The sequence below is a fragment of the Lithobates pipiens genome, unplaced genomic scaffold, assembly GCF_037356315.1.
Source record: "Lithobates pipiens isolate NorthernLeopardFrog02 unplaced genomic scaffold, aLitPip1_a1.2 Scaffold_16, whole genome shotgun sequence".
Taxonomy (NCBI): Eukaryota; Metazoa; Chordata; class Amphibia; order Anura; family Ranidae; genus Lithobates; species Lithobates pipiens.
Genome location: NW_027507748.1, coordinates 597091651 through 597106286, shown reverse-complemented (window position 1 = coordinate 597106286; position 14636 = coordinate 597091651). Strand labels below are relative to the sequence as shown.

The 14636-nt window shown below is 44.2% G+C and overlaps 1 protein-coding gene across 1 annotated transcript in view; it reads right to left on the bottom strand.

The window, feature by feature from the left end:
• The window catches only part of DDX10 (DEAD-box helicase 10), a 420816-nt gene that overhangs the window by 381533 nt on the left and 24647 nt on the right, over positions 1 to 14636 (bottom strand). The window contains exons 7-8 of the mRNA XM_077483966.1: positions 6171 to 6297; positions 3387 to 3549 (exon numbers count right to left, since the gene is read on the bottom strand). Of these exons, the coding sequence (XP_077340092.1) occupies positions 3387 to 3549; positions 6171 to 6297 (290 nt within the window). The remainder of the gene's footprint in view (positions 1 to 3386; positions 3550 to 6170; positions 6298 to 14636) is intronic.

The window sequence follows — 14636 nt, the reverse complement described above, 5'->3', positions numbered from 1 at the left end:
GCTGTCAGAACAGGGGATCGGGGGCCGGTGCATCTGTAACATGTTGTATGTTACACCCTGAATATGGGTGTACCATGTGACATGTTATAAAAAGGTGAACTTCTTTAAATTAAATATCCTGCGTAAAGACAGACAATGCAAGATAAACAAAATTACCTTTAATTCATTGAATTGAATTAAATACCCTTACCCAATTTGGTTTCACTTGATTACTCAGGCCTGACTTTTACAGAATTAAAGTGACCCATGCCATTTATCTTGCTATTCCATCTAGCAAAAAGTGTATGGAGGCAGTGTTCAACTTTTTACTGCTTCCTTGCTAATGTTCTAGGTCTCTAGCCATTCTTAGGCTGGATTCACATCTATGCATTTTTAGTGCTTTTTGTAGAATTGCACTACAGTCCATTTAACATGGTTTCCTATGGAACATGTTCTGTAGTGCAAATCTGCAAAAAGCACTAAAAATGCATAGGTGTGAATCCAGCCTTAGATAGCAGCTACCAAAGCTGTGTAAAAAACACATTTACTTTCCTTCATCTCTCCTATTTCCAGTGACTGAAGTTTTTTTTTCCTACTGGATGACCTCAATCAATGGAAAAAAAATATTCAGTCATTCATAAACATTTCAAGCACTTTTTAAGTAAAGTGGATAACTTTTTAACCTTAAAAGGGGTTGTAAACCCCCCCCTTTTTTTTAAAATGACAAACATGTCATACTTACCTCCACTGTGCAGTTCATTTTGCACAGAATGCCCACGATCCTCCTCTTCTGGGGTCCCAGGCAGCGTGGGTGGCTCCTCCCCCATCAAGTGCCAACATTGGAAAGGGCTCTCCTAAAGGTGGAAATCCATGTGGGTGCTTCTGTGTCCATTGACATAGAACTCGGCCCCGCCCCCAGGTCATTGCATTTGATCGACAGTGACGGGAGCAAATGGCTACGCTGCTATCAATCTATCCAAACAGGGCACGCAACACCAGCTAGTGCTGGTGTCCTCGTTGCTGGCCGGAGAAAGATCAGGGTTCAGGTAAGTAAAATGGGGGCGGGAGGTGGGGGGCTGCAGCACTACAGAAGGTTTTTCACCTTAACGCATAGAGTGCACTAAGGTGAAAAACCATTAGGGTTTAAAACTCCCTTAATTAGTGCCGATTGACCATAAAGTTAACCTTCTAACACAGGATATTCTGTCTGAGAATTTTCCAGGTCCATATGTTTTAAAGGGCAGTGATTAATTCTCCACCATAGAATGTTTGGTGAAAGTCACATTTTCTGCTTTATAAGACCCCTTAAGACATATACTCCATGGCCACTTTATTAGGTACACCTGTTTAATTGCCTGGTAACACAATTAGCTAATCAGCCAATCACATGGCAACAACTCAATGCATTTACTCATCTAGGAGGTGGTGAAAACGACCTGCTGAAGCTCAAACCGAGCATCAAAATAGGGAAGAAAGGGGATTTAAGTGACTTTGAACGTGGCATGGTTGTTGGTGCCAGATGGGCTGGTCTGATTTTTTTTCAAAAATGGTTGATCTACTGGGATTTTCACAATCAACCATCTCTAGGGTTTACAGAGAATGGTCTGAAAAAGAGAAAATATCCAGTGAGCAGCAGTTGTTTGGACGAAAATGCCTTGTTGATGTCAGAGGTGAATCAGGTTTGAGAAAATATAAAAAGGCAACAGTAAATGCAAATAACCACTCGTTACAACCAAGGTATACAGATTACCATCTCTGAATGCACAACACATCGAACCTTAAAGAAGATGGGCTACAGCAGCAGATAACACCAGGTGCCACTTTTGTCAGCGAAGAACAGGAAACTGAGGCTAAAATTTGTACAGGTTCTCCAAAATTGGACAGTAGAAGATCAGAAAAACGTTTGCCTGATCTGACGAGTCTCGATTTCAGCTGGGACATTCAGACAATAGGGTCAGAATTTGGCATAAACTTGAAAGCATGGATCAATCCAGCCTTGTATCAATGGTTCAGGCGTAGTGGTGTAATGGTGTGGGGGATATTTTCTTGGCACACTTTGGGCCCCTTGGTACGAACTGAGCATCACTTAAACGCCACGGCCTACCCGAGTATTGTTGCTGATTATTTCCATCCCTTTAGGACTAGTGTACTCATCTTCTGATACTTCCAGCAGGATAATGCACCATGTCACAAAGCTCAAATCATCTCAAACTGGTTTATTGAACATGACAATGAGGTCACTGTACTGCAATGGCCTCCGCAGTCACTGGATCTCAATCCCAAAGAGCATCTTCGGGATGTGGGGGAATGGGAAATTCACATCATGGAAGTACAGTTAACAAATCTGCAGCAACTGCAAGTTGACATCATGTCAACATGGACCAAAACCTCAGAGATATGTTACCAACCCCTCGTTGAAGCTATGCCACGAAGAATTAAAACAGTTCTTAAGGCAAAAAGGAGAGTCCAAACCGGTACTACCAAGGTGTACATAATAAAGTGACCGGTGAATGTTTACACACACACACACACACACACACACACACACACACACACACATATATATACATCTAACACACACACTAAAGCCAATCCTACTCCTAGCTTTAATTTTTTCTTATTCAGTCTGTGGGCTGAAAGATTTAAAAATTGGTCAATTCCCCCCATCCACCTTAAACCGTATGCAGGGAGAAATCTCCATTGTTGGTCATTATGCTCAGCAGACACAGCAACTGTAGCTGCCTGAAAAACGCAAACAGAGACTGCATCTGAAAAGATGCAGCCGCTGTTCAGTCAATCATTGTCAAGCTAGATGGTACTCGCAGGGCCACCCAGGACTTTAAATTCCTGCTGAATCAGCTAAAATTTGAGCCAGCCTAATTCTGCCATTTAAATTTAACAGCTAACTTTTTTTGCACTATTGTAAAAGACTGATGATTCAGACTCTCTATATTTTTAATCTTTTAAAGCAGGGATATGCAATTAGCGGACCTCCAGCTGTTGCAGAACTGCAAATCCCATGAGGCATAGCAAGATTCTGACAGCCACAAGCATGACACCCAGAGGCATGATGGGACTTGTAGTTTTGCAACAGCTGGAGGTCCGCGCTAATTGCAGATACCCGTTTTAAAGCATGCCATATTTGAAAACAATTCAGTCTCTAGGGTGCACAGCATCAGACACCCCCATTTGATAACGTGTAGGAAAAGCCTGCATTCCTCGTTGTGACATTTAGCCTCCCAGAGCCATTTTGGAAGGGACATGTGCGTGATGTCTTGATAGGTTTTCAATAAACGTACAATATGCAAAGTGGAGCACTGGCTACTTAGACAGGTTTACATATCTACACAAAGAGCAGTCAGAAATACTGTGCACAGTATTGGAGTAATCAGAATATCACCACAAACCTAATCCTCGAGCTGCAATGTCCGTTGCAAAAAGCACAGCTGCCTTTTTCCTCACAAAGTCATTATAGACCTCCATCCTCTTCATCTGCTGCTGTTTGCCATGCAGTGCCAGGATGGGGATACCAGGACGCAGCCTGCAGAACGCACGGAACAAATACTGGACCTATAGGGAATAACAGTAGTAGAGATTAGATGTGGAAGAATGCAGCCATTTACTGAGAATAGTGACAGCTGGGGACCTACTAAAGTGAAGAGCCGATAACTGGATATCATAATTTGACCTTCATTTAACATGACCAGGTTTTTCAGGTGCAATTGTTTTGGCCAGGGATCCATGCTGCACAAGTCTACAAATCAGGCTTAACACATGTTGCCATAATTCCTTTGAGGCGTTCTCAATTTCAGTGGGTCGACCAACCCTGGCCCTTTGTTCCCACCCACCCCAGCATCCTGTGGGATTTTAGGGTCAGGACTCTTTGCAACTTTGGGTTCCCCAGGACATGCAGTTAACATTAACCTTGATATAATGAGTTTGGTATATCGATGCACGCTCACCATTATCCTCTGCAGAAGATTCTTTCAGTAACTCTAAACATAATTTCGTGGCCTAACACCCCTTTCACACCAGGGCGTTTTGCAGGCACTATAGCGTCAGAAATAGCGCCTGCAATCCGCCCTAAAGAAGCTGCACTATTGTTTGTAGTGTGAAAGCCCCGAGGGCTTTCACACTACAGCGGTGTGCTAGAAGGACGTCAGAAAAAAGTCCTGCCAGCAGCTTCTTTGGAGCGGTGAAGGAGTGGTGTGTTTACCGCTCCTCCACCGCTGCTCCCCATTGAAATCAATGGGGCAGCGCTGTAATGCCGCCGGCAAAACGCCGCTATTGTGGCGTATTGTCGGCGGTTTTAACCCTTTCGCGGCCGCTAGCGGGGGTAAAAGCGCCCCACTACTGGCCAAAATGCGCGTTTTACCGCCGACGCAAAGGGCGGTGTGGTGTGAAAGGGGTCTAACAGTCAACAGTTATCTGTTCTGCCATATCACGATATCCAATGTGCAAATGTTGTGAGAGTAACATTTCATATTACCTTGTACAGGTAGGTACAGAGAACAGTACTTTTTACTTGGAATTTTTATCGCTTTTTGTTTAATAAAATTTCCTTTTTCTGTTATATTTTTGTTCTATTGGCTGCAACAAAGTCCCATGGGAGATGTCTGTTGTGCTCTAACTTTATGGACAGAGCAGCCTTGAACTCAGGGTCCATTTACCACAATCTCTAGGTACTGAAAAGATGCTCCGCTTCCTAGTTCTCTCAACTAAGCCCCACCCACCCGCCATGCAGGGCTTCTCTCACTTGAGAGGCCTTAAACAAAAAAAGTGCTAAATTCAACTGTAAAACACAGCACTGTGCCTTTATAATGTGACTTTTTTTTTTTTGAAAGCAGCAGTATGACCACAGTAAGACCATATGTCTGCTTTATTACTGGATCTCTAAAGCCGCGTACACACGGGCAGACTGTATGGCCAACTTAGTCCGTCAGACAATCCGACGGACAGTCCGTCCTACTTTCGAATGAACGAACTTGACAACACACAATGAACAAACAGTCCGTTGAAAGCTTGCGCGATGACGTGTACAGCACGTACGATGGGACTAGAAATAGGACATCCAATACACAGCAATGCAACCTTCCGCCGTGTAAATCCTTTCTGAGCATGCGCCATACTTAGTCCGTCCAACTAGCCTACTCCCGAGCGGATTGTCCGCTGAAACCAAAGTCTGACGGACAATATTACGGAAATTCCAAAATACTTATCCGCCAGACTGCACGCTGAAAAAGTCCGCTGAAGCCCACACACAAGCGGACTGTCCGCTGAAATGTGTTTCGGCGGACTAAGTTGGACAGACAGTCCGCCCGTGTGTACGCGGCTTTAGAGTTCAAAGGACACTTGATGGCGTGCACACACACACACACACACACACACACCTGCCAGAGTGCCCTGGTCATATCTGTGGTCAAGAGGCAGGCTGCTAGAGCAACAAAGAATTAAAGTGCCCCAAAGTGTAGCAGAACACTCGCAAAAGGTGATGTATGGAAAGGCTCATCAGTGAAATGAACTGCTCAGCATGTGACCTAAGCCCGCAGCAGAAGCGTGGGTCCCCTAATCTCAAAGCCATCCAGCAGCATAGGCATGCAAAGGCCAGCAAGATGGCTGCCCAGCAACTTCCATGACCAGCATGTAGCACAAGCAGTAAGTGACGTCACATACAGGAAGAGGCTGGTCTTGGAAGTTGCCGGGCGGTTCTAAGGATTGGGGACCCTTGCTGCTGCTGCAGGCCGAGAACACACACCGAGTGGTTCATTCTGTGATGAGCTTTTCCATACATCACCCTTGTAAGTGTTCTTTATCTTGTTTTGTATATAATAAACCCCTTGCTGCTACACTTTAGAGGCACTTTCCTTCTTTGTTGTTTGCGTTTAGTTCTCTCCACTCTCTGAAAAGCTGCCAATGCGCCTGGCTGCGCCAGCATTTAGCGGATGATGGGATGTTCCTGTATGAGTGGCCCTTCTGTTCAGTGCACCACACATGGTGTTTGTCTAGCTGCTAGAACTGATAAGAAAGGTTAGTAATATCTGGCCTACATTATCCACTCTGAGCGCCACCCAGAAAGCCTTACCACTTACCTTGCATAGTGCCATAGACTATGTTATCTTAGGAACACAATGCACAAAACAACCCCAGCCTTCATACATAAACTGCTGTAAGTGGTAGCCCCCAATACATACCTGTTTACAGCTAGAGAAGAAGACAATGCTCTTTTTCTTCAGGTGATTACGCACAAAAGAAAACAAGAGATTTATCTTTTGCGGGAGATCACACACTGTGTAATTCTGTTCCAGAGTTGCCGGTGTACTGAAATACAGAGAACAAGGCACACATAACTAACCCAAAGAGAAAAGCGTCAATAACCATGGGTCACATGTTGCAAAACAGAAAATTAAACCTTTAGTGGTTCTAGAGATGCACGATTAATCGTTAAAGACATAGGGTCTAGATTCAACCCCCCCATGATTTCTATGTACAATTTCCAGATTCATTCATGTAACAAGTCTGTCATGTTTTTCACAACATTGTCAGCACTAATAGAGAGCTAGAAACATTGTAACTTTTCCTTCCTAGAGCAAACGGATGTACTTCTGTGTGTAAATGAAGGAAGTTTAAATTTTTCTGACACTAGTTTCTTACAAAGTTATAATCAGTATTGTTTGCCAGAAAATTACTTGGAACCCCCAAACAATATAAATAGATATACATTTTTTTTTGCAGAAAATAAAAAACATTTTTGTTTTCAAAATTGATGCTTTTGGTTTATAGCGCAAAAAATATAAAAAACACAGGAGTGATCAAATAATATAAAAATAAAGCTCTATTTGTGGGGGGAGGATGCAAATTTTGTTTGGGTACAGCATCGCACGACTGCGCAATTGTCAGTTAAAGCGACGCAGTGCCGAAATGTAAAAACTGCTCTGGTCAGGAAGGGGGTAAAATTTTCTGGGGCTGAAGTGGTGAAATTAAAAATTAGATTTTTCCACCCACCCATGTGTCAACTTCAGTCCCCAACAGTGTTTGAACCATGACCATTTACCAGTCCATGCTCAGTACAATAATGGGTGCATGCACCAGATTGTGAACAATGTATCAGTTCCTTCAGTGGGTATCCATCAACTGCATAATGAACGCCTGGTAATTGCTAGTTGGAGGGCATAATTGCCAATTTTAATTAATCACTGTAGTATTTAATTTATTAGTAGTCCCACAAAACACTCCAGATTAGCTTGTCAATGAAGTGCTTTTGCAGAGTGCTCCATCTTGAGCTGTGTGAGACAAGATAAGGCCAGATGCGGAGAGGAGCCTGACAGCTACACTTTCTCCCTTACAGGCAAAAATATGACCACAGTAATGAAACTGCCACATAATGAAAAATACATAAATCATGCTGACTGCTAAATATAGGTGGCTGTATAAAATGCAGAGAATCTACTAAGAAAAAAAAAAAAATGAAGAAATTAAAGCTGCAAGTAAATTATGTAACGCCTTAAGGTACCGCAATCAGCAGGAGGCATTGTCAGGAGGAGTACAGTCTGTCAGAGGTAACAAATACATTAACACTTTACTTAGCATGCTTGTCCTTAAGAAGAAACAATATGCCTAATGCTAAACACACAGCAACCATATTTCAATGGGTTGCTTCATGTGAGCCGTTTTCACACCGTGGCTCTATAAATGATTGAATGCTGTGATTTGACTGCTTGAGTGGAATGCAAGAGAATGCATGAAACCTCATAACAAAAGTGAAGGAGGCGGAACAGATCTCCTAGCTCTGAGTTTCGTGGTATCCTTGGAAGCAACACAAATACAACATGGTATATCTAAAAAAAAATCTGACTATGCTAAAATGCACCCAATGTAAAAAGCAAATAAAATAGGTTTGCTTTAAGGGCAAGAGTTGAAACACGCTCTAAATATTCCATTACAGAGGGAACCCAGCCCCTTGCTTGTCTTTAGAACTACAGTATCATGATCCACCACTTTTGTTTTCACTACCTGACAAATTCATCGAAATAAAATTACAACCATTCCAAGAACATTTTCAAAGAGAGAAGCGTCTAGGTGTGTCACTGCAGTGATTCCGCCAGCTCTCTATCCCTGCCTCCCTTTGGCTCTGCTAGAGACTTTATTCAGCAAGTGTCTTCTGCTGCGCTCTCTCTACTAAAATAACCTGTAATGCTCTAAGTCTAGGAATCCTTTTTCCTGTTTTAAATGTTGATTTTGTAGAATAAAGATTAAATAGAGACAATAAAAGAAATATCAAAAAAGAAAAGAAGAGACAGTGCTAAGACAAAATGGCAGTATCCATGTAAAAGGCCTCCTTCTCCGATACCTTACCAGCGATTATCCACCACCCTGCCTCTGTTGCAGCCACCACTTAAATCCCTAGTGTTGTCTTTTGGCGAACACCAAGAACAAGAGTGATGTCACTTTCCCACTAAAATGACAATACTCAGACCTAGTGCTTGGCTGCTAGACCCAAGCACTGCAACATCGGAGGGGATTACTCAGAGAAAGGAGTAGCGACACAGCATTGGCAAGGTGGGCAAGATTGGCTTTGGACAGCCCTCTACAAGGACACCATCACTTTGTCCGGAATGTACAAGGTGATAAGAGTCTCTGAAAAAACTTTAAACATGAAGGCATTTTGCATACATGCATATGAATTAATGCTAAAAATAAGCTGGATTTATTTATGTCAGAACTTGGCAGAAAAAGGCCTATAATGCCATGTATGATTGTTCATTTATGAGAGTATGGCATCGAGCATAAATGCATTCTACTGGCCAGAATATTATTTATTCCGGCCACAGGAATATATTTGCGTATATTTATACGTAAACTATGGTCAAACGTTCCTCTCTGAACGCATGTTTTGTTTTGCATTTCCATCACTGGCCTAAAGAGAGAATGGAAAAACAAGGGAAGTGCTCCCCTAGTGTAAAAAATTATTCTTAGGCCGCGTACACACGGGCGGATTGTCTGCCCAACTTAGTCCGCTGAACCGTGTTTCAGCGGACAATCCGCTCGTGTGTGGGCTTCAGCGGACTTTTTCAGCGGACAGTCTGGCGGACTAAGTCTTTCGGAATTTCCGTAATTTTGTCCGTCCAAACTTGGTTTCAGCGTACAGTCCGCTTGTGAGTAGGCAAGTTGGACGGACTAAGTATGGCGCATGCTCAGAAAGGATTTACACGCCGAAGGTTGCATTGCAGTGTATTGGACGTCGTATTTCTAGTCCCGTCGTACGTGCTGTACACGTCATGGCGCAAGCTTTCAGCGGACTGTCTGTTCATCGTGTGTGGTCAAGTCCGTTCATTCAAAAGTTGGACGGACTGTCTGTCGGATTGTCTGACGGACTTAGTTGGGCAGACAATCCGCCCGTGTGTGCGCGGCCTTAGGGCCAAAACAAAGTAATCCATTAAAAAGAGGAAGTAAACCCTGGTGGGATCCCCCCCTCCTTCCCTGCAAAGTAAAGGCATAATGTGCTAGTATGCATCACATACTAGCACATTATGTGACACCTGCAAAGGAAGCCTTCGTCATCCCCCCTGCAGGCAGCATCCATCTTCGCCCGTCTTCCTAACGGGGCAGCGGTCTCCAGCTGTGTGACTGGCCAGAGCAGTGTGACATCACTCCCACACCGCCAGTCACGGCACACCCTCCTGAAGAAACGGCACAGGTGGTCGTTTATTTAGAGTGCATGCGCCAATGACATAATCGGCGCAGTATACAGTAAATATCTCCTAAACAGCGCAAGTTTAGAAGATGTTTACAGTACTTATTAGGTACAACTTACACAGGAAGGTTTAAACAGGGAATGACAACCAATGGGCCGCACGCGGCACACCACTGCTAGGCGTCCAGCCAGTCAGTGCCTGTGATTAATTCACGGGCACCCGGCCTGCAGACATGTTCACCGCTGTCCTCCTTATTGGAAAGTGCCAAGAGGCCAATATCATAGAGCTGGATGGGGACGGGAACCGCTGGAGTTAACTTTTTTCATTACACAGCAGGCGATTGGTAGCCAGGCAATCCAAGCAACCAATCACCAGCCTGTTAATGTGGCAAGTCAACTCCAGCGGTTCCTGCCCTCATCCAGCTCTGCGATACCGATCTCTGCTCTGCTCACTGTACACCTGTGTAAGGTAGGAGATTCCTAACTACACAGTGTGCGTGTGTGTTTAGGTTGGGGGGGGGGCAGAGTACACCACAGAGGAGGGTGTGCAGGGGACAGAGGACACTATGGGGGTACAGAGGACACTACATTGGGGATGGGGTGCAGGGGACAGAGGACACTATGGGGGTACTGTGTTGTGTTTGTTAAAATGTGTTTTTGTTTAAATTAATTAGACCTAACATTACATGGGACAATATTGCAATAGTAGTTGTTCATAATTTGGGGGCTTGTGCTAAAGTTCAACTGAAACAGACAGGTTTTTCTGTGGTGCGTTTTGTAGCTTGTGCTAGGTAAAAATGCTGTGTAAGCCATTTAGGAAAAGCAAGGCTGCAAAGGGTTCTGGTAGCTAGAAGGAAGTGTGCAGCTTACCTGTCTGGGCCAGAGACAAGGAGTGGGAGCATCTTGCTAATGAATTTGTAAAGTATGCTTCTCCCGTGAAGCTAACTTGGGGTGATAAACTCTCAGATCAGGATTTAAGTAAATAAGAGAAGAGGACAGTGTCCACAGTGAGTTGCTACTTCCTTCATGCTATTTATACAGAATCACATAGAAGGGAGAAAGTAGAGGCATAAGTTAAGGTATTAAAAGACCAGCTAGCAGTTGCTTCAGATTGTGTTCATTTAACTGATAGTAGGGCTGATGATTTGCAAGAGAGGTGTGCTATCTTAAGGAAAAGGAACATGTGTAAAACCTGTTAGTAAAGCGAGGGTAGGTGCCATTGTCACATCCCAAAACTGGGATTGTGAAGATGTGCTGTCCTCAAATGATAGTGAGGATGAGGCGATAGAGTTTGATATTCCTGATGATGATCTGCTGGGGGGGGCTTGTGTGCCAGGCCTCTCATTACTAAGCATAGGAAAAAGGCAACACGTTAGAGAGGATATGGCAGATGGGGAGGTGCATTATCGCAACCCCAGAGATGTTGAATTTGAAGAAGTACGGGATCTTACACAAACTGAACTCCACAAGCTGGCAAAACAATACAAAGGGTCCAGGGAGTCGATATCTAGTTGGCTCTTATGCTTGTGGGATGAAGGGGCAGACAGTGTTGTTTTGTCAGGTAAGGAAGCAGTGGCTATGGGAGTATTAACCCATGATCCACAGTACTGTCAGGCAATGCAAAAAGACCGTGAGTTTCGAGTGAATTTTTCACTGTTAGACCTCGTGAGAGATGTAATAGAGTATACGCTAGTCCTAGTGACCTGGAAAATACTTATTCCTGCAGTACAATAGGAGAGGGCATTTCCAGGTTACACGAGATGGGTTGTATAAATCAGATTAAATACATTTACAGAATGGATGGGTCAAGATATGGAACCCTTTATGTCTGCTCTACGCTCCAAGCTGATGAAGTCTGCGCGGTTTAATCTCAGGGCTCCTTTATTTTCCATATTGGGGGGCCTGGGATTAAACTGCAACATTCATGAAGCCACTACCCTCTTAATCCAGTTGAGGGGAGCGAGAGGAGACTAAAAACAAAACTTGTCAGGGCAGTAGATAAGGTCAAGGCCAGACAGGAAGAATACAAGCAGACAGAGAAGAAAGGGAATGGGGTAAAGAAGACAGGAGGTGAACAGAAAACCAGGCTAGTTATCTCTAGGAAACAAACGTGGGTGGACCTATTAAAGGCAGGATTGCCTAAAGAGGAGATAGATGGGATTTCTACTGCAGAAATGTTGAAGAAGTGGAAACATTTAGTGGGGAAAACGGTCAGGGTTAGAAACACTAATCCTAATGAAGATAACATCAGCCTACATTTAGAGAAAACAGAACAGACCCTTCCTGTTAGCCCCAAACCAATCTCCAACACTGCACATAAATCCAAACCCAAATCCCTTTGTCCTGGGGAAGAGTTAGAGACACAGAAAAAGAGGGAGGGAAGGTGGGTCTCCTGTAATACCAGTGAGGGCAGTGACAGCAGGCGACCGACACCAGTATGCACCTGTTCCTGAAGTTACACTTTTTCAGGGAAATCCTTCCCATCAAAGGAGAATTGATTTATGTAGAAGGTTTGGGAGGGCAAACCACACCAGCAGTTAAGACACTGGTGAAATTGGCTATTGGCAAGGGACCAGGATTTTGGACAAATGCTCTGGTATCAGAGTTACCCAAAAATATTCTTGGGATGGATGTGTTTCGAGGTCAGTCTATTCATGGGGTACATTCACATTCTGGGTTCCTGATAAAGCTTATCTGGTTAGGGCGGTGAAGGCTGTGGTCAGAGGTCATGCGAAATGGACCCCTGTCTACATTCCTCCACCAGAGAAGCCAGTCTGTCCCAAGCAGTACAAACTTCCCGGAGGCCACAAAGAAATTGGGGAGACTATTCAAGAACTGTTGAGAATAGGGATCCTTAGACCTGCTGTAAGTCCTTTCTCGTCTCGGGTGTTCCCAATAAAGAAACCTGGGACATATAGAATGATTGTGGGTTACAGAGGTCTAAACAAAGTGGCTCCTCCATTGAAGTCAGCTGTGCCTCATATGATCTCAATTCTTGGGAAAATTGCTAAAGAGGCAAGAGAATATAATGCTGTGATAGACCTGGCTAATGCTTTCTTTTTGATTTTGATAGACCCATAGTGTCCAGACCAGTTTGCTATTGTGTGGGACAGCCACCAATACACTTTCACCATGCTTCCTGAAGACTATGTTAATTCTCCAATGATTGGTCATTGACTGATTGCCCGAGATTTAAGTACCCTGAATTTGAAAGTCACTGTTTCACTACATTGATGACCTTTATGACCTCGAGACAAAAGAAGATGTAACTGAATCACTGCACCTGCTGATACAGCACTTGGAGAACAGAGGATGTGCTATCAACAGAGAAAGTCCAAGGACCTGCCACAGAGATAAAATTCCTGGGACTGATGTGGACTTTGCCACAGAGGAAAAATTCCAGAGACAGTTTGCAAACTATCCAGGTGCAGTCGCCCCCTACTACCAAAAAGGAGGCACAGAAGTTCATTGGAGTTGGGGGATTCTGGAGATCGTTCATCCCACATATTAGACTGATTCTGAGGCCTATATACAATGTTACCAGGAAAATGACTGAGTTCTCATGGGGTTCAGAGCAGCGGACCACATTCCTTGCTGCTAAAGAGGCCATATTGCAGCATAGTACCATTTCAGCTGGATGTAGTGGAGCAGGATAGTACCATATCTTGGAGTCTGTGGGAGCCAAACAAAAAGAAAGGACTGAGAGCAATACCCATTGGATTTTGATCCAAACAACTGACAAGGGCACAGAAGAGATACACGCCCCAGAGAAGTACCCGTTTAGGGCCTACAAAAGAACTTCACCAAGTAGAGACCATTACAGGAAAGGACACAGTCACCATCCATACTGCATTGGCAATAGCAGGAGGGATGAGCGCTAATGGACTGACCACTAGGGTAGCTGTTGCCCAGAACCAGACACTGATGAAATGGAAGTGGTACCTTCAAGAAAGAGGGGGTATTGCAGCTGGGGGTTTAAGAGACATTTCAAAACAGTTGGCAGGGCTTGTTACTTTTACCAGCACCGAGCCAGAAGAAGAAATTCCTGTACTGCAGTCATCCCCCATTCAAGAGGCTCCACCCTTTGAGTCTCTGTCAGAAGACATGAAGGAGTCAGCATGGTCCAGTGATGGTTCAGCCATAGTCGCCACGTCTGGGCATAAATGGACAGCAGCAGCCTACAAATCAAGTACAGACACAGTCCTGCAGGAGACCGTAATTGGAGGGTCCAGTCAGTATCCCGAGTTGTAAGCTTTAGTGATGACTCTTCAGGATGATCCTTTTTCCCCATGTTACTATCTACACTGACAGATGGATGGTTTTTTAAAGGACTGACAACTTGGAGGCCCACGTGGAAGTCCAATGAATGGATGATTCATGGAAAAGTGTTGTGGGGAGGCAAGGAAGTCTGGGACTACATCTGGAAGGAAGCTCACTTCCGCACCATAAAAGTGGGGCAGACTTGAGAACTATAACAGAGTTGCAGATGAAATCGCCAAAGTGAAGGCAGTTGTGCCAATTGATCCTGTCTTGATGAACTTGGCCAACTGGGCCCACAAGCAATCTGGACATTTCGGGCATAAAGCAACATATGAATGGGCACAGCTGAGAGGATTGCCTATATCCACGGACATGATAAAGACAATAATAGGGAACAACAGTGTGTGGAGAAGTGACAATGGCCATAGCAATAGTACTCCACCGGGTCAATTAAGAGGGGTGAGAGGCCTGCAAAGATCTGGCAGATTGACTTCATCGGTCCCCTGCTCCGGGGAAACTATGGACTGAGATATTGTAGCACTGCAGTGGACACTTTTCAAACGTGCAGCTCAAGCCATAACGCTTCAACTGCTCCAGAAACTTGTAATTTCTTATGGTTGTCCCAAACCAGAATAAAGTGATAACAGCTCACACTTCACCGGATCAACAGTACAGCAGTGGGCTAAAGTTTCTGGAGTGTACTGGT